This window comes from Parasteatoda tepidariorum, chromosome 6 (assembly GCF_982258835.1).
Source record: "Parasteatoda tepidariorum strain Cologne lab strain chromosome 6, Ptep-v5.0, whole genome shotgun sequence".
In the NCBI taxonomy this organism is placed as follows: Eukaryota; Metazoa; Arthropoda; class Arachnida; order Araneae; family Theridiidae; genus Parasteatoda; species Parasteatoda tepidariorum.
In genome coordinates, this window is record NC_141760.1 from 78,152,028 (window position 1) to 78,174,670 (window position 22,643).

At 28.1% G+C, this 22,643-nt stretch overlaps 1 protein-coding gene across 1 annotated transcript in view; it reads left to right on the top strand.

Moving 5' to 3' along the window:
- Positions 1 to 22,643, top strand: part of LOC107457018 (lachesin) — a 243,983-nt gene that overhangs the window by 128,944 nt on the left and 92,396 nt on the right. Inside the window, exon 2 of the mRNA XM_016075047.4 lies at positions 19,927 to 20,030. Within this exon, the coding sequence (XP_015930533.1) occupies positions 19,927 to 20,030 (104 nt within the window). The remainder of the gene's footprint in view (positions 1 to 19,926; positions 20,031 to 22,643) is intronic.

Here is a 22,643-nt window from a genome sequence, read left to right on the forward strand (position 1 = left end):
ATAGTTGTTTTAAAAGTTTTAAAACTTTAGTAAAGTTGGAAATTATTCCGAAAAATTAATTTCCATTTTTATTCAGGAGAGATATCCATAATAACAGTGTTTTAGAAAAAAGAAAAAACAAAAAACACACAGTTAAAGTGTTGAAACTTCAAGCAAATTTATAATCCTAAGCCATGTATACAACCATTCTCGAGCTCGAGGGGGATCGACCAGATATGACAGCAATTTCAAGACTTAATAGTCGCCATCTTAAAGGAATGACTTTTAGCTTCGGCCACAAAATGTTTTCCTACCTGCAATAAGTGTCATTTAGAGCCAGCCTCTCCGGAGCATATCCTGGACTACCTGTGTCTAGGTTTGGGACACCTAAAATCATCCCCACTTCTTGTAATTGACTTTGCTAGAATACATGGACTCATGGACCAGATCTAGCTGCTGCTAGGTCATGAAGAAGGATTAGTAACAACAACAACAACAAGTGTACAACCATGCACTAAAGAGTTACATAGGCCGTACAGGAAAAGAACTGTTTCAGAAACTTTAGTAAAAAACGCCAATCTAGTTAGATTTAATTATCTATGAATATACTAAAACTCAATGAATAATTCCCAGTTTTTGAAAAGCTGTATAATACCAGATTGAGACGACCGGAATGCAACGTTAGAAGATTTTTTGAAATCTTAAAAACTTAGATAACAAGCGATTTTAATCTTCACAAAACTGTGTTGTTTTTTTTCTTTTCATTTTGACGTTTTGAGGTCTTCTCAAACTGAACATAGCAAGTGCTGTCAAATAATCAGCAAAACATGACCTACCAGTCTCAAATAACTGGTGTGAACTCACAAGTGTTATGAAAATTGCATATTATTCGAAGAAAAAAAACGTTATTTCATGAGACTACACACTGTAAAATATTCCAAATCAAATTACGATAAAACGAACCAGCACTCAAAAAGCCGGTATTTTTTTTTTATCGTAGAATCCATTTTTGTCTGAATGTATTGGAAAACAAATATCTGATATAGCATACTTTTTTTGTAATAAATGCCGTAAAATAACAGAATCACTCTAAGTAAACATTTCTGTAAAACACGCGACATAATATTTCACTGATTTCATAGATGGTGCACCCAAATTATCAGTACTTTATACTATAATATAATCCCAAATCATTTACATTTGCGGAGCCTTCATAAAACGGCCCCAGAGCTATTTACGCTAACTGTCTTATAAGTAAAATGCTTTTTTTGTTAATGGTATGCTTTCATAAGTATAGTAATTAAAGCAATATTAAAATAAACTATGAAATTTTATAGGAACGTTGAAATAAGCTTAATAGTTGTCAAAAGTAATATTGTTTTCAAATGTTTTTAAACAATTATTCGTTCAACTTTAAATAAGTTGAAGGAAGACACAAATATGATCAATTAGAAATTTGAATCTTCATCTGAGAGCTTTCAAGTTAGAAATGATTTAATTAATGGATTATATACAATTCTGTTTCAATTATTTAGTTAAGTAATTATAAAAAGGAACAAAAAATATGCGCTATAAGGCAATTTTATTTTTCCTAAAAAATAATGCTTCGAGAAATGTGATTTCTAACTAGTAATTATAATTAATTGAACAGCTGAAAAAATAGAAATTATATTTTTATTCCTAATCGTCCTTTATAAATAAAAACTTTTTTTTAAACCATAAAATTTTTTCAATTTTTTTTTCCTAAAGTTCTTTAGTAAGAAATCTTTAGAAGCATATAATTACTGTAAATATTTTACTTTTGTTTTTTATATGTTATTTTGTTGCTATGTATTTTTTTCGTATGCTATGTAATTTTTTTGTATGCTATGCATGTTTTATACGCATTTATAAAAGAATTTACCTTAAAATATTCAAAATTGGTATCTATCCCTTATGCGTCATTCATATCACGCTTGGTAACGGTGATAACATTTAATGAAAATCTTTCGGTTCAAGTTAACTAAAAATCAATACCCATCTTGTGATTGACTTTGAATCAAGAAAAAAACATACATTGCCAGACAAAAAAAAAACTCTAGCCAGAATCTTTCAAATTACTTAGCGCCGTCAGAAAAGTTCTGCTAAAATGTGATAACGAAGAGTTATATATTTTTTTTCTGGATTTGAGAGCCGTTACAATTTTATTTGTCAAGCTCAAAGTAAGAGAACTGCTTTTCTCAGGCCGATAAGAAGCATCAGAAATAATCAGCTTACCAGGGAAAAATATGATAATTTCCAGTTCCGACGTTTAATTTACACTTCTGCTTAATTGCTGTGCTCAAGAGCTTAAAATTCTTCCTGTGAAGTTTAAAAAAGACGAAGATAAAAGGTATCGAACCACGACGCCGTTGTCTGAACTCTTGATTGATTAACTTCCGATCAATTAAGCATCCATAAATCAAGGCTGGGCCTATGATTTAGCATTATTTCAAAACGAGTCTAAAGCTTTATTTTTTTTTTATATAATTTTCAAACCGTTAATTTGCCCGGCAATTGTTTAACGTATCTTATTCATTAATAATGGAAGGGATGCTAAACGAAACCTTTTTCTTCTCTTTAGAATCTTTATGCATATTTTATTATTCTACAAGAGTGGTATTTTAGAATTATAGGTGGAATAAAGTTTGCTCATCTAATCTACGCATCGTTATTTGACGATTAGGATTCTTGAGGTTATTTAATTAAATGTGTTTTGATTAACATGTTTGATGACGTAGAAATCCATTTTCCTTTTAAGGGCAATAAATGTCAGATGCATTTTCTTTGTACAACTGATTTGTTTAGGCAAGATGATTTGAATAGTTAATGCTCTCCGAATAAAATGGTATTCGAATACTGATAGTGATGTAAAAAGCAGATGAATAACACACATCATATATATATATATATATATATATATATATATATATATATATATATATATATATATATATATATATATATATATATATATATATAATTACATGAAATTATTTTTTTATCCATAATATTTTTCATTTTTAAGTCAAAGCAATTGCATTTTAAGAGAAAAAATTGCAATTGAAAACTTTTAATGAAAAAACGTACGTTGAATCGCTAAGCAGCAGAAATAAAAAATTTGCTTGTAATAATGCTAAATTTCGGAAATAATGCCAAATTTCCTGTTGAGTTAGAATAAAAAATTATGTCAATCAGCGAAAATGACTGATGATAGATAACACAATTCGTTTCTTTGTTCTTAAAATCTTACTAAAAAATCAAAATATTTATTTATTGTTCACTTAAAAATCTCATAATTTTTAAACTTAACTCAAAAGACATGGAAACTTTTGAATAATACATATTTTTTGGTAAGTGAACATATTTGACTTCTCTTATTTGATTCAAATAAGAGAAATTATATGAATATTAAAGCCATGAAAGTCCTTCACTGAAAATTCCTATGATTCATGTAATACCCGCCCTTCGGACAATTTCAATCTTATTTGATTCAAATAAAAGAAATTATATGAATTTTAAAGTCATGAAAGTCCTTCACTGAAAATTCCTAAGATACATAATTCATTTAATACGCACCCCGCTGACAATGTCGTTTTCCATATATTCAGATTTGTAACTGTTTTTTTTTTTAAGAAAACATTTAATATTGTGTAGCATTTTAAAACTTTACATAAAATAAATCATTCTTGCAACAACTAGTTGTCGTCCAAAACAATCTCCACACATTCGAGACTATCGGTATGTTTAAGGCAATGAGTTGGGCTCTTTACTTTCCTGACTAGCTGGTACCTATTGAACTTAAGCAGGATATATATATATATATATATATATATATATATATATATATATACAGAATAACAAATCGCTTCAGCAGTGCAGTAAGAACGACACTTTAAAACCCTCTTGTTACACTCAATTTGCGCTTTTGTTTTCATCTTTTGTTTTCATATTTTGTAATCTGGCAATCTTTCTGCGAAAACATTTTTAAATCATTCTTGAAAAATTTTTCGTCCATGTAAGTTGATCTGATTTTACTACTCGCTTTATAGCCCCTTTTTAATGTTTTTTCTTTTTATTTCATTTTATTTTCTGTTTTTACATGTTATTTTTACTTATTTTTACTTTTTGTGATCTATTTTATTTATTGTTATTTTTATAAAAAAATTTTTTGAGTGCTCCTCACACTATTGTATTAATATATTTTGCTTTGGCTTTATTGATACAATATCAGAAAGCACTCTGTTTTGCGGATATAATCGTGTGAGCTGAAGAAAAGATTATATCTTTTTTTTCCGATTTTTTAAATAAAATTTCATTTTTTATTTTTTTTTTAAATTTTTTATTTTTTTTTATATACATAAACTGTTGTTTGTTATTTTTTTACTTATTATTCCCCCCCCCCTTCTTTTTTCATATGTATATAATTTTTCTTTGTTTTATTCTTCATTTTGAACTTATCTAATGAGCTCTGTTAACTTGCAGCTTAAGCGCAATAAATGAAACTTATTGTTTTTCTCAACTTTCTTTGTGTTTTCTCGTATTTATTTATGTATATATATATATATATATATATATATATATATATATATATATATATATATATATATATATATATTCAACGAAATATATAAAAATATTTTTTTTAAATGTACAGAGCTCATGTGTTGAACACATCACGTCTGAAATTTTGATTATAGTTTGTAAAACTTTCCATTTATTCCTAACTGCAACATACTAAAATTACTAGATGGAAGTATAAAAAAATCATTATCATGTTGATTTCTTCATAAGCTTGTTACAATATAATTAGTATCAAATGCCAATTGCAGGAAATATAAGAGTATTATACTTAGTTTTGCAAAAAACATACATAAATACATATTTAAGGGTACTTAGATGTCTACCATTTATTATCAATAACTTTCTGCAGATATTATAAAATATTTTATTAAATGCGGTATGTATACTAATTCTTCGAGCAATTTTGTTTTATGTATTGATATTAAGAAAGAAATAATTAATATGATCGATAGATAGTTTTTAATAGTTGACTACTCTTTTATAGACACGATAGCACTTATTATGCTATTAACTATACTTTGCCTCTACATAGCGCACCACATTTAATTAGTTTCGGTTGATAAGTTTTAGGTTAAAGATTTCCTAACATAATTCCCTTTAACTCATTTCATACTTCAAAACCTTTCAAATTTACTGTTAACCTTGATCGTCTAAGCGGTTCATTTAACTCTTTTAGTCTTCATTTGCCCTTGTCGCAATTATTTTTGGAGTGACAAAACTTAACGAGTTATTCTAAAGATATTTGACATCACTTCGCACCCTATAAAGTGCATCCCGGTTTAATTTAAAGGTGTGTGTACAGTTGCGGAAGGCTAATTGAAGATTAATAACTAATGCGTATAATGGGAGTAAAAACAACGAAAAATAAAAAGAATTTATTCTGTCATATTCATTTTTTTCAGAATATCGCCAGAATACCATTAATACAATACAGGTAGTAAAAATAAAAAAAAAGTGTAAAAAAAGATATATACGTAATTTTTTAATGGTAATAATAAAAAAAGTGTTAAAGAAGATATATACGTAATATTTTAATAGTAATAATAAGAAAAAAGTGTAAAAAAAGATACATACGTAATTTTTTAATAGTAAAAATAAAAAAAAAGTGCAAAAAAAGATATATACGTAATGTTTTAATAGTAATAATAAAAAAAAGTGAAGTGTAAAAGAAGATATATACGTAATATTTTAATAGTAATAATAAGAAAAAAGTGTAAAAAAAGATATATACGTAATTTTTTAATAGTAAAAATAAAAAAAAAAGTGCAAAAAAAGATATATACGTAATGTTTTAATTGTAATAATAAAAAAAAAAGTGTAAAAAAAGATATATACGTAATTTTTTAATAGTTGCCTAAGAAAATGCTCATTCGTACACATTTTTTTTCTATTTAAACTGATAAAGCTTGTAACTTTTGATGCATATACATATTCGGGTTTTTTTCCTTTATTTTCGTATTTTATATCTTATGAGAGGTGATAGGAACTATGTTATTGAAAATTTGAATTTCATGTAAGCCGTTACGATATGATCCGAAAAATGGCTTAAATGCCATAGATTTTTTTTATTAAAAGTATTATGTTGTTATTTATTTTTTCAAACCAGAAATTTGATAACTACAGTACGGAAATTTAACCAGAAGTTTTTCCTCCTCTAGGATTAAATGTTTCCTACTATAAATATTAAAGTATTCTATTGTAAATGTTTTTTTTTGTGAAATATTTAAAATTAAGGAGTACTGCTGAACTGTTCTTTTGTAAAAACAATATTTGTCTGATATGTAAAATTTAGTACTTTTCTTCAAAATTTAAAATTAAAGGCGTATTTTATGGTGGCAAAATAAATTCCGTATAAAGCTCTAAATCATGATTAATATCACATAGTTATGCTTTACACCAGATTGTTTTTTAACTAGATAATTACTAAAAACGGTTTAATATTTTTCTCTCATTAAGACATTACCTTTTATTTTTCGAACATATAAGCGTACTTATCTTCTTATTTTCATGAATTCAAAAACCCAATTAAAGAAAAATAGTTACATTTCCCATATTTACAAGGCATGATGTAGTGTAGAAATTTTAATGTGTAATTATAAATCATAAAATACTGGGAGTAAATAAAATACGAAAAATGAGTACAAGCTTTTCGAACATAATATCGTTGACGACAGACATTTAGAGAAATATGAAACAATTACCTACATAAAATATCTTTTAAAAACTTTCTTTTTTTTCTAAGAGAAAAGAACGATAATACTTACCTAGCGTAAGTTTAAAAGAAATCACATTATGTTACTTTGCACTAAAGAGAAGTAATAAAACCCACTTCAAACAAGAGTGAAATAGAAGCTGACTGTATCCTAAAAGGATAAAAATGTGTACAAAAAATGCAGAACTTGCGATCATTTTAAATTGTGGAGTAAGATGAAGCATGCAAGCAGTAAATGTTTTTTTTTGGCACGTTAATTTTTTTTTCTGCAGTTAGCTAGAAATGACGTTGAAAAGTATGACAAATCCATTAGTAGCACTCAAGAAAAGTGGATCGCTATTGAATAAATTTCGACAGGAATTACATGTTATAAAAAATACTTTAACATGAATACTGTCAAATTGCGTTATGTTATGCTTAAAAATACTGGAAAGAGAAAAAAAAAGTATTTTTAAACGTTTCCCTATTAATATTTAAAAAAAAACACTTAATGATTTTGCAAGTACCTTCGTACTTTAATCGTCCAAATAAAATTGAAAAAAAATCTTTTAATTTCTTGCATTTACTTGTAAAATCTGAAAAAAACTTAAAATGACAAAAAATAAGGAAAACTTTAAATTGATGAAGTAGTTTTCTATTTTTAGGCAATGATTATCTTCTTAAGTTAAATACTTTATAATCGTTTTTTATTTAAAATGTTAACATTTTTTTCTAAAAAAGTTAAAGCTAATCAGCTTACAAAATTTTAAGTATTGTTATAAATTTGTAAAACAAATGGCATCACTAAAACCAGTGCTTACATCCTAAAATATCTCAAAAAAGATAGTAAAGAATGCTCTTAAAATGGCGAAATATGCCCTTAAAATCTATTTAACTAAATAAGTACTTAAATTTGAAACATTAGTTTTCTCCAGATTTCGTGTAATATATAATTGTATTTAAACATGGGAAGGAAAATTGCGATTAAAGTTTCATTTAAGTTTGAAATTAATGCCCTGCAAAAACACCAAACCTAAAAAATGCTCAAAATGTTCAAACAATGCAAATATCATAAAATTTTGATTCTCAGATATTACACATACATACATTTATACAATAAATTTGTTAACATTTTTGCCATGTATATGAAATATAGCAACAATTTTAACAAATGTTTACCATCTGGAAACAAAGTTACTGCTTGCTAATACTCTAAAACTTTAACATATTTTTTTAACTCCGCATAATACGTCTTATTTAGTGCAATACTTTAACATCTCATATCAGAAATAGTTTAAAGCAGTATGACATTTGTTTATTGTTCAATATAACTATCGAGTATTAATCAAAAATGTTAACTATGTCAAATAATACATACTAAGTTCTTTTAAAAAAAATAAATGCATAACTTGAAACACCAAAGTATGAACAAATATTTTAATTTTTATTTAAAAAAGCCTATTACACTATAGTTAATAATTAAACAGCATTTTTATTTTTAATTTGATCTTTTAGTTGTGATATTATATTTTTTTTATATATAGCAAATTTTAAAAAAATCAATAATTATAAACTTATGATTTAAAGAAAGCTAATTTAATTTATGTTCAATGACGAATTAAATATATTCTCCTTAGTTTGAATGAATATAATAAAAGGCTTAATCAGAATTATCGATTTTAACATGCAATGGCCATTTGTTTCAAAGGAAATGATTAGTATATTAATCTTCCTAGGCAAGTAAGCATTGTATTTGACATACAATCAGGACCATGACTGTCGAATTTGAATTGTAATGACTATCCATTTCACGACTGTGTCATTGTTCAATATAAAATTCTCTACTGAATTTATATGGAGAAAAACAATAAAGAGATAAATATTCAATATCACTTATTTTCTTTATAAAATGCTTATATTTATTGTAAGCCGGTTCGAAACGTATTATGTCTTTGTGGAGTTGTTGTCTCACGAGGTTTTGATCCATTTTATACGACAATCCACTTTAACAATGATATGAATGGTTCTAATGAGATATATTTATTAAATCTTTTTTTCAATATGGAAAATATTTATTTTTAACAATGAAGGTTAACATCTAATTCATATTTACTTTATTATTGCCTACCTACGCTTCTATGAATAATTTTTCTGATAGGAATGCGTTAGAAACTATTTTAAAGAGCTCTTTTCATTTACACAGATGCATGGTAATTTTCAATTGATAGTATAGCATATTTATTGCAATGAGTTACATTTTGTTCCGTTGAATAAGTGTAATATGTTGCATATTTAAATTTCTTAGGAGCACAGAAATATTGCAATGCTATTCTCAATTTCAAGCAAGCAAACTGACTGCTGCAGACTCCTTTCTATAGAGCTAAATATGGAAAATTTTCACTTGTTTTCTCACACTCGCTCTAATATATATATATATATATATATATATATATATATATATATATATATATATATATATATATATATATATATATATATATATATATATATATATATATATATATATATATATATATATATATATATATATATATATATATATATATATATATATATATATATATATATATCTTCGCGCTGTCGTGCCACAGGTCCCTGGTTCGATCCTCGGGCCGGGCAAGGCTGACTCAGCCTTTCACCCCTTCAGTGGGTTGATAAATGAGTACCAAGCACGCTTGGGAACTAAACACTGGGGGGTTCCGCGTTCGGCTGACCACCTGACCGGAACATCTGCTCCTGCACCTCAGAGCCCAAGGTCAAGAAAACTGAGATGGGCACAGACAAAATTTAAACAAAATCAGTCAAATAGTTCCTAATAAATCAAATTTTAATTATATGTCTTTCTTTGAAGTTCAATTTCTCAAGAACTAATAGACCGATTTCGCTCAAATTTTGTATTTCCCCATTTAAAATTACGTTCTTTAAAATAATGCAAAAAATTGTAGACCTTACAATTCAAACTATTTCAACCTTTCTTAGATAAAATAATTAGAAAATTAATATTAACAATTTTTTTTTTGTATTGAATTGTTTTTAGTTAAACAAATTTTATAATTGTTTGCAAAAAATTTTCCATTCTCTTAAAAAGTGCTTGAGACAAGGCAAAACAAGTGAAAAATAAAATTAACATATGATATGATAACATAAGGGGTTCAAACTTTCGATCGCTCTCCTGACCAAATTACGGGGACCATATTTTCCTGATTACGGCTACCCCTTATATTTGTCTTAATATCGTCTTTTCGTTTATATCGTTTTAAAATATCATCTGCATCACATCACCATATCTGCAATTTTCACCATATTCGAGGTCACCCCCTTGGACCACTAAGATTGAATCCTAGAGCGTGAAGATCCGATCATTAGATCAAAAATTATTCAGGGCGGCCCGTTTTTGATGAATAGTTTCTGAGAAATTGAATTTTAAAGAGGCCATATATTTAAATTTCGATTTCTCTGGAACTATTTGACAAACTTCGCTCAAATATTTTATTTTGCCATGCAAAATTATATACTTTAAAATTACGTAAAAAATTTTATAGCTTACAATTCAAAAATTTCTCGACTGCTACTAAGTAAAATAATAAAAAATCATAAACTTTAATTAAAATTCTCGATATATGGCGAAATATGCAAAAATGAAAATAACATTAAGTGGTCTAAACTTTGGATCACTCTCCTGGCCAAACTATAAGAAAGATATTTCTTTGATTGCGGCTACCCCGTATATTTTTGGTGCAGAAATCCAAATCAGTCGAAAGTTAAGTTTATTCAGAGAAAGTACGTTTTTTTGTACGATTTCGTAACTTAAAATATCGTCTACAAAAATTAATTATCATATCTGAGATCACCCCCTCAAACCATTAAGATAGAGTCCCAGAAAGTGAAGATCTGATAAAGAAGATCCGAGAAAGTGACGACACTATTATTAGAAAAAAAGTTATTCAGAGTGGTCCGTTTTTTTTTTGTTTCATGTTTTTTGTTTTTTCCTTTTTTTGCGCAATGTACATAGTACCCATACATAAATTAGTAACAGAAAGAATACAATACAGACAAGAAAAAAAATTTAAAAAAAAAAATTATTACTATTATTTTTTTTTTTTTTGAAAAATAAAGAATTAAAATGAAGATTTATGAAAAAAATATTAAAAAATTTAAGGAGAAAATAAAAAAAAAGTTCATAAAAAAGTATAACAATGAGATTTTCAAGTCTAAGTTGGCAGATTACAAAACATTAACGTGAAGCATAATCGAGGGTAGTGAATGGTTTTCTACTAAAATAAAGAACGAGTCTTACTGGTTTGTTACCACAGATTTGCCCGAGAAATGGATATGCACAAGGTAATAACTTATCAAACTGGATAATTCACAAATTATAATTATGAAAAGACGCTATAAATTATGTTTTTAATTTTTCTTTTAAACTTTTAATTATTTATTTTCATTTTTTTTTTAAAAATCATTTAAATTAGTTTTTATTTAACTTCTTTTGTTTACAAGCATACAAGAATAATGTAATATTCTTGTTATACATGCGGAACTTTAAGGGAAATATTAGAAAAAAAAAATAAAGTTTTTGCCATTCTCACGCACTGATTATTATAAAGGTTGAAAAAAGCTATCTTTTTTTCTATGTTTCCTGCTTATTGATCATGAATCTCATAATTTACTTTGAACAAGATAAGAAAAAACTATTCACTTACATTTGTGAAAAAAGTCACGATTTTATGACCATAGCACGCTACATAATGTAATGCATGTTTTTTTTTTCATTTTGTTTTTATATACAGAGGAATATGAGTTCAGGAATCAGAATTAATATAAAAAAAATTGACATGTTCAAGGGAACGTAATATTAACACTTTCTTTGCACGAAAGTATGTCACGTAAATTTATAATGAATATTATATATTAAATAATGGGGAGTATTGGTATTTTAAGTTTCGAAACACGAGTTGTTTTTACTATACATAAAGCAATTTTAATAGTATAATTCAGTTTAATATACGTGATCCCCATTCTTTCACTGATTAAATAATAAAAAAGAAGAAATAAAAAATTTATTTTAATCTGTTATTAATTATTATAAATTAGTTCAAAATGCAGAATATAATTTTTATTGCATATCTAAGCTATACAAGATGTTATTGCTTTGTTCGTTATTTATAATGCTTTTTTAATATTATTAAAATAAGTATAAATTTAAGAACTAGGGAAAAATATTGCAAATGAATAACTATATTAGTCTTCCTTACTACCTCAGTTCGTAATATTGAGTAATATTTGGTACAATTTTATCAATTTGGAAAAAATGCTTCTAAATTTGAGGATTATAACGATTAACAACCTTAGTTGAGAAATATTTTTTTGGAGAGGCAAAAAATTAAAAACTCTCTCATCTGATGTTTTGGGCGTTCTCCATTTCACTCCTTCCAGTTCGTAGCCAACAACACCTTACATACTAACCTTCTTAATATTATTGTTATTTCTGTCAAAAATTATATTTTTATTACCGTAGTTAAACAGTTGACACCATTTTTGGGTTTACGACTACTAATGTACAGCTTCGTAGCCGTGCGATTTTGAACCCAATCCAGAAGAACTCCTGGATCAAGTGCTAGATATTTGCCTTCGTGGAGGACTTTTTATATGGAACTAATCCGCAATTGTGTTGCATAGAGAGGAAGATCATGGGAACCTCCCACGGTTAGCCTGATGTCAAAAGGACTCTAATCCATCACCCAGCTACCGCTGAAGATATTTCACGTCAGCTCTGTGGTTGCTGCAAGCCGGATGCGGTTTCGTATCGATCAGCTATAGCTTTGGCTTGGACCTGATTCACCTCATTAAAAGGCGAACGCTCTATCGCTTGAGCCATCACGGCTCTATCGACAATGATTTGTTATCTTACCGCCTTTATATCAACTTACATTCGTGTATGTCTGTTCGGGTGGAATTTTGCAATCGATTTTAAACCAACTTCCCGACTAGCTATAGACTTCAAATTTGGCACATAGTTCAGAATTGGGTGACAATGCATGAAAATGAGAAGAAAAAAGACATGCAAAGTAAAATAAAATTAAAATTAAGGAAAAATTAATATTTTCGCGATTGTCTTTTGTTGTCGATTCGATTATTTCAAATTAGTGTCATATGTCAGTTGAAAAGTTTTGTGTACAGTGAGTGAAAAGTCTGAGATTTTGGAAGTGAGCACAAAAAACAATATATATATATATTTTTTTTCTTTAAAAACCACGTTTTATTAGTGGTAAATAATAATTAAAAAACAAAAATTTGAAAAACGACAAACGTGGGGAGCATGAAATACATAACAGTACATATACACATACATATACACACTTTCTTACTCATACACATGCACAACCACATCCACATTCAGATACAATTACAGATACACATAAACATATTCTCATGAGCACACATACTGTTACTGTTATGTATTTCATGCTCTCCACGCTTTTCGTTTTTCAAATTTTGTTTTTTAATTATTATTCTTCACTACAAGAACGCGGTTTTTAAAAATATTATTATTATTTTTTATCGCTATTATTGTTTGTATCATAGCATGTAAAAAAAAACCTGTCCTCTCATCACTGAGAGCTGATTGCAATTAGGACGTTCTGCACTTCACTGCGGATGGTATAATTAACTTGCGCGATCTTTCGGCAAATATTTGAGCCATTACTACAATATTTGTTACGTTGTTTAGCTTGGTTAAGTCAGGCCTAAAGGATATTTTTTTTCAAAGGAAGGACAGTGCCTAAGCTGGTACCCCTCTTTTCTAATTTCACCTGAACCGACGGGAGTAAGGCAAAATTAATGTGCACCTTGTTGTTATTCAAGCCGGTTGTTTAATCGGCTGTCAGTATCGAACTCAATAACAGCAGCTCACCAACCAGTGATTTGAGGGCAGCGTAAACTGTCTTCCCTTTCATTGTTATTGTAGAAAATTGAAGTTTGTAGCTTCATTTATTTCAAAAAAATTTTTCTCACAAAACTATTTTAGATCATTTATGGAGAAAGTATATAATGTAACATTACAGATTCTAAAATGCCCACACATTAAGGCAAGTTATTTTAATAGTTAGATATTCAATGCTGCTTAATGATTACTTTAATAGCTTTACAGTGTTTTTTATAGAATGAAAACTTTATTCTGAAAGAGAGTGCGACTAAAATTTTAAGTGATTTATTTTTTACAGGTTTTCTTTTTAAGGAATAGTGATTTTTTCTTATTTTATAGAGTATTAATATGTTTCTAAAAACCGAAAAAATTAATAAACTAAGCATTTTAATGTTGGAAAAGTGTAATTTATAAATTCTATTAATTTTAGAGGTGCATTTAAAATATCTTCCATATTCTTTTTTAATGCTATAAAAATATTCTCACCGAGGAAAGTAAAGTCACAAACTTTCTAAACAAATTCTTAGCTACTGATTTAGCACAACGGAAAACGTTTTTAAATATTTTGTTTTAGTTTTGTTAACTGAAATTATATTATATGAACTTGCAGTTGAAACTTTATTCCCTAATATGAGAGGATAACATTTTAATGGTTAGTTTTGTGACAGGTTCTGACTTCAACTATTTTCAAATGTTCATTCTTCTTCCTTAGGAGACATAAACTTCCACATTTTGACATCGTTGTTAAACAACTAACTCTTCATGCGCGAAAACAACTTACTCAGAAGTTCATTTTCTACCATCAAACTTCATCTTGTTCTATAATGAAGTTTGACCTTCTCTGCTTATAATGCATCTAAGCTCAAAACAAAAACAGGTGCGATAGCATTAATTTAGTTGCAAAAAAACGAAGCTTAAAATACATAGTTCAGTCAAAATGTTTCTTAAGTGACAATCTGTGTCGTCATAGAATAATCTACTATGACTTCAATGAGTATCACTTCAAACAACTGATTGAAAGGAGTATCCGCATACTTATAATTTGCATGGTTACTGTTTTAAAGATTTGATTACTATGCTGGATATTTCGTGATACACTAAGCACATTTTAGTCATTCAGACAGATGGAAAATATTTTGTACTATTCCCAGTTATGACATGAATTTAAATTAATTGTGTTTGGTTTCTTATCTTCTGTTCAAAAGTTAGCAAATGTTTTATTATTTCTTTGCGCTTTAAATCTGGCCTCAAGGCAAATAGAACATTTCCAGACAAAGCTTCAATGTATGTTCAGAAATATTTTTAAGGCATAATGAAAATTTTAGAAAAAAACATATAAAAATAAAACCATACTTAAATTAGCTGGTATATATATATATATATATATATATATATATATATATATATATATATATATATATATATATATATATATATATATATATATATATATATATACCAGCTAATTTAAGTAGTTTGTAAGTGAATTAAGTAGTTAGCCAGCCTAGTTTGAGTAAGACACTTTTGCGCCAAAGTGCCGCAATCATGCTAAGCTTAAAAATCAAGCAGCGCATCTACTTAAGATTATTTCATGTAAAATTTTAAAAAGAAAAATCTGATTGTTTTAAGCTGAATGTCTTAGATTGTTAAAAGAAGTGTCTGGAGACAATTGCATGTCACGTAGTAAAATTTTTGGATGTTTTGATCCGCAAAGTCATGTGATTGTAAAAGATGATGAGTGTGCTGTAAGTCACCATATTGATTTCAAGAACACATGGAAACATTACAAAAATTAACAAACTGAGTGTTTGAATGATATAGAGCTACGGCGAACATTGGCGGAGAAACAATTAGAAAAACTTTAACCGCAGACTTGTGTATGACGAAGGTTTGCGCATAACTGATACCAAAAAACAGGACATGCTCGGTGTTCAATGCTCTCAATTGTAATACAGTTTGTGACGGACAAGCGCATTAATCTACTCGAACACTCACAGTACTCACCAGATCTCGCGCCATGCTACATCTATTTCTTTTCCAAAAGTTAAAAGTACATTTTCAGTCTATAGAGGAGGTGAAGACGAAAATGGCAGACTTTCTGAAGAAGGTGACACCTATCCCCTGAGCCACTATTGCTCATAAAATAGTTTAGAAGAATTAGCTAGATAATGCTAATTAACAAATCTATATTAGCAATCAATATTAACTCGAAGTAACTATGCTCAGATAAACTAAAAATTTTCAATGCACTTATCGGAGCTTGATTTACACTTTTAATTTATTGTGAGCCTTTCATCACAAAAAGTTCTTTTTAGTAAATATGACATAATAGTTCTTAAGTATACCGATATATGTAAATTTACTCTGCATAAAAAATTTAATCAGATGTAGATTCAAAATATTAAACAATTCCAAACTAAATTCTAATGGATCGGATTCTTTCGACTGATTATCATTCAAAACATGCATTTATGAAACGAAAAGTTTTGTTCGAGAAATATAAATGTGTTTAGGGGAATGTGTCGGAAAAATTCTTCTGTTTAGGATATGTTTCGAATAACAAACAGTTCAAACATGAGATCACTGAGAAGGAATGCATTTTATGCATATTTTCTCTATTCATAAAGATATTTTTGCTTATCATCATATGAAGGTATCATGTAAATAAATATCTATAGTTCAAAACGTAGTGTCCATTCTTAATGAACAGTTAAGTAGAGTCATCACGTATGGTGAACCTAAATTCTCAGATTACTTTTTAAATATGCACAAAATACTTCATAAACTATGCAATTGACGATAGGAATATATTTAATGTTTCAATATCAAGAGGAAAAATGAATTTTCTTAGCATGTGAATGGAACGAAAATAATAAATTAAAAGTTTGTACAATCTATATGTATGTTTTTCTCGTGAGTAAAAATTTATGAGCAAAATTATTGCTGATATTTTGCAGAAGGAAAAAAAAAATTCTGATAAAATTACCTATAAAATCTGATAAGATAATGACATTTCCGGTAAAAAAAATCATAACCCTGGTACTAGAACCAAATTTAGTAAATAAGTTTTTTAAGTTAGTTTTTTGAAAGTATAAGGTATCATGAAAAATCTCTCAAACTCTACCTAGTTTTACTACGTTTACTACCAAATGGAATAGCAAAAAATCCCCTCTTTGCCTTAATTTAACCAAAAATTAACCAAAGGCCTTTATTAAAAATTACATTTATTTTTTTCAGAGTTTCCGTAAAGCCAGAAATGCGGTAAATTTTACCATATTCTGGTAGTTTTGACCATGCATTTGTTCTCAGAGCAGTGAATATAGTATTACACTTACGGTCATCACTTTCTGCAATTTTCCAGACTTCTTTTATGTTTCTAGATTAATCTAAGTTTTTTCAGATTGATTAATTGCTAGAATAGGTAATATAATGACACAAATGTCAGAAGTCGCAATTTGCACCAAATATAACCTTAATTACTCTGTGTTTGCACAACTACAAGCTATTCATTATTATGATAAGCATTACCAAGCAGAATATTTTTATAAGCAGCTTTTTATATCAAGAAACATAAAAACATTTTTGCACTAAATATTTTCCAATCACGTTTTGGTAAGGCATTTTATAAATAACAGATTTTTACGTTTTGATGTGTTAATGCTGTTAAAAAATTTTTTTTCATTTTTCTTTAGTTTAAACAGAAGTTTAAACATAAGTTTTGATAACAATGCCAAAACTCTCTATTTGTAATGTAGCTGATGGCGAAACAAATCTGAATAACGTTAAACTGAGATATAAATGTTATTAATTTTAATACTTGTTAATTTTTAATAATATAAAAATTCCTGGTCTATCAGTATTGATATTTTTGACAACATTAATCTTTAGCTAATTAAATACCTGTCAACAAAGTTTGAGTAGAGAAAAAAAAATTATTTTCCTCCAATTAATTAGATATTAAAACTGGGCAAAAACAAGTTAAACAGTAAACCTAGAGGGTTTCGTGCTACTTCAAAATAACATTTAAGCGAAAGTTTCGAATGGAAAAATAGTTTTTAAATACGAAACAAACAATTTTATTCTGAAGAAATTTGGTATTTTTAGTCCTGAGTAATCGAAATCCATTTATTCCTTAAGAACATTATGTACATAACAAGATTAAGAAATTGATTAAAAGATTACCAATTCTTTTATTTTTCCCTGTGATAATCCAATTGATATTGGATCATGTGAAAAACGCGATGAATACTGTACCCGAAGAAAACTAAAGAGTAGTAATTACGGATTATTGTCTCGTGCTGGTAAGAAAAAGCACTAAATTTATGGGTACATTTCAAAAATAATTTGCTGTTTCAAAATATGCTTCGAAATATAGTAAAACAATATTTGACAATAACAAAAATCTAAATGGTCGAAAGTCTAATTTTCCGTTAAAACTGATTATTTTAAAGTTGTATATTCTGTCGACTTGCAAAGTAAGTGCACTTTTTTTTTCTTCAAAGTCTTACATTAAGTTTAAATGGTGGACTTTCTCAGTCTCAAACAATTTTCGCTTTATTTACATAATTTAATAATAATAATAATTGTTATTATCGTTGTTTTTTTTAATATTTCGGACTTTTTATTTTTTTATTTGAAATTAATTAGCAGGAAACTTTGAATTGAATTTTTCTTTATCTAGAAAAAAAAATCATTATTTAGGATAAATATGCTACCGATGGATAAAATGCTATCAGAACTTGCGTAGATATATAAAAGTAGAGCATGCCCGCAGCAGCCCATTGTGGGCCAGGAAATATATGGTGGCAAAAGTTCCACTCTTTCGTAACCAAAGTCATGATACTTGCATTGTGGTCATTTTTGTGCCCATTGATACGCAAATATGTTGGTTTTAAGTAGACATTGAGGATCAAACTACAGTTCTGTACAGTTCTTCTCTGGTATCACAACGTCTGTCATATAGACACAAGTTGTATAGTGAAATTTTATTTAGTTAAAAATTGTTAGATACTTTATATATTATATATAGAATATAGCAGAATTGAGCTTTGTCATTTGATTTTCATCAATGACCAATACAGAATGTCCTGCTATTTAAATTAGGGAGACAATAATATGTATCTATATAGCATGAAAAGGTAATTTTTTGAAACATTTTCTTGTTGTGGTCGGTGCATTCTTATTGACCAAAAAATATTTATGTGAAAATATCTTAATTAGCATTGGAAAAGCTCGATTTTTTTTGAAAAGAAATTAGTTTTCAATAAATAAAAATTTCTAAAGTTTAAAAGCTTACAAAATATCTCATCCTTTATTTAGCAGAAATTACCAGTACTATGTATTTATCATCCTTTCTTCATATTATTCTCTAATATCAATAAGTTCACTTATTTTGATTAATATTCCGAATAAAAAACTAAAACCGAAAGGTACGTTCTTTTATTAAAATTTGACCTATGTTTTTACCATTTCACACAGCATTTTATATCATTAACATATTTAAGAAAGCATATAGATTATTATATATTTTGCAATTATTAAAAATTAAATAAATTACATTTCATTTTTTAATAAGTATATTTAAAACAGTATCGAATCAATATGTGGAAATTTTTTCTGAGTGTCTGCGCTCTTATTATTGTCGTACAGTTTTTGGTAAAATTGTTGTGTATAGTGCACAAAAAAAACTGAACTTAACAGCTTTGGATCTTTGACCGGAACTTCACGTTCTAAAACACATTCTTAATGATTCAAAAGGGTAACCAAAAAACCAAAAATATGCTAATTAAACAGTGCAGAAAATATTTTAAGTCAGACAAACATACTTTCTCTGAATAACACACCTTTTTTTAACAGATTCGGGAGCATTTCTGACCTCCAAAATATGGAAGGTCAGAAATCCATCCGAATAATAAAAATATTAAAAATAATAAAATATTTTTATTTTTTTAATTTAATGATAACTGAAAAATTTTTGAAAATGTATGGTATACAATATTTTATATAACTTTAAAGTAGTTAATTTTAAATGGTCAAATGCAAAATTTGAGCCCGTTTAATGTCATACATCGTTGATATTCGAAATATTTATTGAAATATCATTAACTTTTGACTCATTATTTGGAAAGATATTTTTTTTTATTTATACATTTATTCTAGATTTTTATATTTATTTTTCCAGATATTTATCCAGATATTTATTTTTCAGAGGATTTAGAACCAGAATTTACAGAATCAATTCCAAATGTAACTGTTGCAACAGGACAAGAAGCTATCCTCAGTTGTGCTGTAGATAACCTTGGGTCTTATCGAGTAAGTTCAATTGATATTTACTTTATTGCGAAGAAACAGATTCTTTTTACCATAATTAATAATTAAGAAAAACTGTTTTTCCATTTTAGTTATTTTTTTAAATATCATTTCTTGACATTAGTTTCATTCTTCATGGATCTACTCTATGGTATAAAAAATCATATCCATCTTAAATATTTCAAATTTATTTCGCTGAAAATACCCGACATTCCTAGCAGCAAAATTAATAGGGCCACCATTGAACCAACATTCAGCAATCTTGGCTCAATAAGGGTTCAAAGAAACGTTATTTTCCCGATATTAGTATTGCAAGATAGAATTGTCTGATTTACCCGATAATTTACCAGCACTTTACAACCAACATCGGCAATATATAGAATAGGCAGATTCACTTGATATTTTATGTTCATTAATCAGTCAATATACGCCCTACATTGGACCCATAAAGACCGAGATTGCCCCTATATAGGAGCAACATTAAAAAATCTAGCCATCCTCATATTAGTTCCTCGGTGCATGTTCATATAAGAGTCATATTGAGCCAATTTTGAACCCAACTGGGGCCAAGGTAAAATTGTTGCTAGGGATATATTAGAATCATTACAAATTAAGATCATAGTAATATTTTCTAATATGATTATGATTTCAGATATGCTTACTTACCACAAGTTATGCTTACTTATCACAGATACTTGTCAAAAAATACATCCTCAAAATCCTTATAAAAACAAGTATAGATTCATTCATGTAGAGTCTTCACATTAATTGCCACATTAATTTAATGCTGTATAAATTTAAAATTTTTTGATCAGAAATGCTGTGCATAAAGCTATATTAAAGATCATCGTTCTCCTTTTAATGTCCTTACTATAAACATACGATATGCGGGTGCAAGGTGTCGCAAAATATGTATGATTAAAGATTAATTAGTTAATTTTATGCTTATTTTCACACATAAATGAGATTTTAACACACAAAGCGAATTTAAAAAAAAATTCACTTTTTTTTAAATCTGAGACATTTAAATAAAAATAACTTTTAGAAACTTTTAATTATTAACTAAAATGGCTTTAATTTTTATGAATGAGTCCATTAAAAATATAATCTCGCTAGGGTGCATTAAAATGTAATCCAGTTGGATAATTAGTGGAATTTACTTATAATGGCTGTTAGTAAATACCCATAATTCCTTATTCATAAATGCTCATAACTCATTCAATTTTTTCTTAAAATTTGGCAACTACCGAGGTTTCAGTTTGGTATATTAAACGAATATCATACAGTCTTCAGCAAAATTATTAGACACATTAGATTCTACGTAAAATATTAATTATCAGGTGATACTATACAGGTTTATTGCTTTTACGTGAATGAAACCGGTTTCCACTTGTTTACGTTCGTGTATCAATTGGTTAAATTTGACGATATGTAGTATAAATTTGACGACGGATAAATTCGACGATATATTAGATAAATCTTACTATATATAAAAATCTAATGATGGTGTCGCAGTTTTTCATTGTTGTCCATGCAGTTTTATTGGCCATAAAATCACGTGGTAGGATCCAGTTTTTCCTTCATTCATTTCCATATTATTTTGGTTGTCATCAGTACAAAATTAATAAAAGTCCCACAAGTATTGTCTTTCTGTAAATATTTTTGTATCCCTAATTTAAGGCTATTTTCCTGTACTGCTATTGTTACGTTTTTAATTCAAGAGTTTAAAACTAAGAGAATTGTTTTATTATTATTATGTAATTCCACGCTACATTTTAAGATAAAGTTATTTAGAAATGTAGGCTAATCTTACTAAACTAAACTCAGTGGCACGACAGCCCAAAGAGGGCCAGGGCCTACTGTGCCCATCTCAGTTTACTTGCCCTTGGGCTCTGGGGTGCAGGAGCAGATGTTTCGGTTAGATGGTCAGCCTAACGCAAAACCCCTAGTGTTTAGTTCCCAAGCTTGCTTGGTACTCATTTATCGACCCACTGAAGGGATGAAAGGCTGAGACAACCTTGCCCGGCCCGAGGATCGAACCCAGGACCTGTGGCACGGGAGCGCGAAGTTCTACTACTCAGCCATTATTAACCTCAGGCTTATTAACCTTTTTACAATTATTACTTTGTAAAAATAACATTTATACATTGTTATAAATTACAGTTAAAGGGATCTATTAAATGCTTAAGAACTTAGCTATCAGTTTCGTGGACAATGAGATGCAAGCAAAATTAATATTTAATATATCCGCCCGTTTCGTAAAGGAAAATATTAAATTACGGTTGTGAACTCATCAAATTTGTTTAAATAATAAAATGTAATAATCTAATATATATAATTCTCTTACATGGCTCCCAAATTTTGGCTGTATTTCTTTTCCGTCGGTGGCAACGTTTGCTTTGTTTTGTTTACGTTATTATTTCTCTTACACGGTGACAAAAAAAACCTCATTACAACGCGCCGAATGGCAACGCTAAAAAATCGACCAATGATTGCCGCTAAAAATGTCACATGACAAACCTAGGTGAGGTGGCTCAACATATAGCTCTTTTAAAAACGGAAACTGAAGTAACCAGAGAGCATCAGCTGCGGCAATCTCATACTATTAAGCTAGGC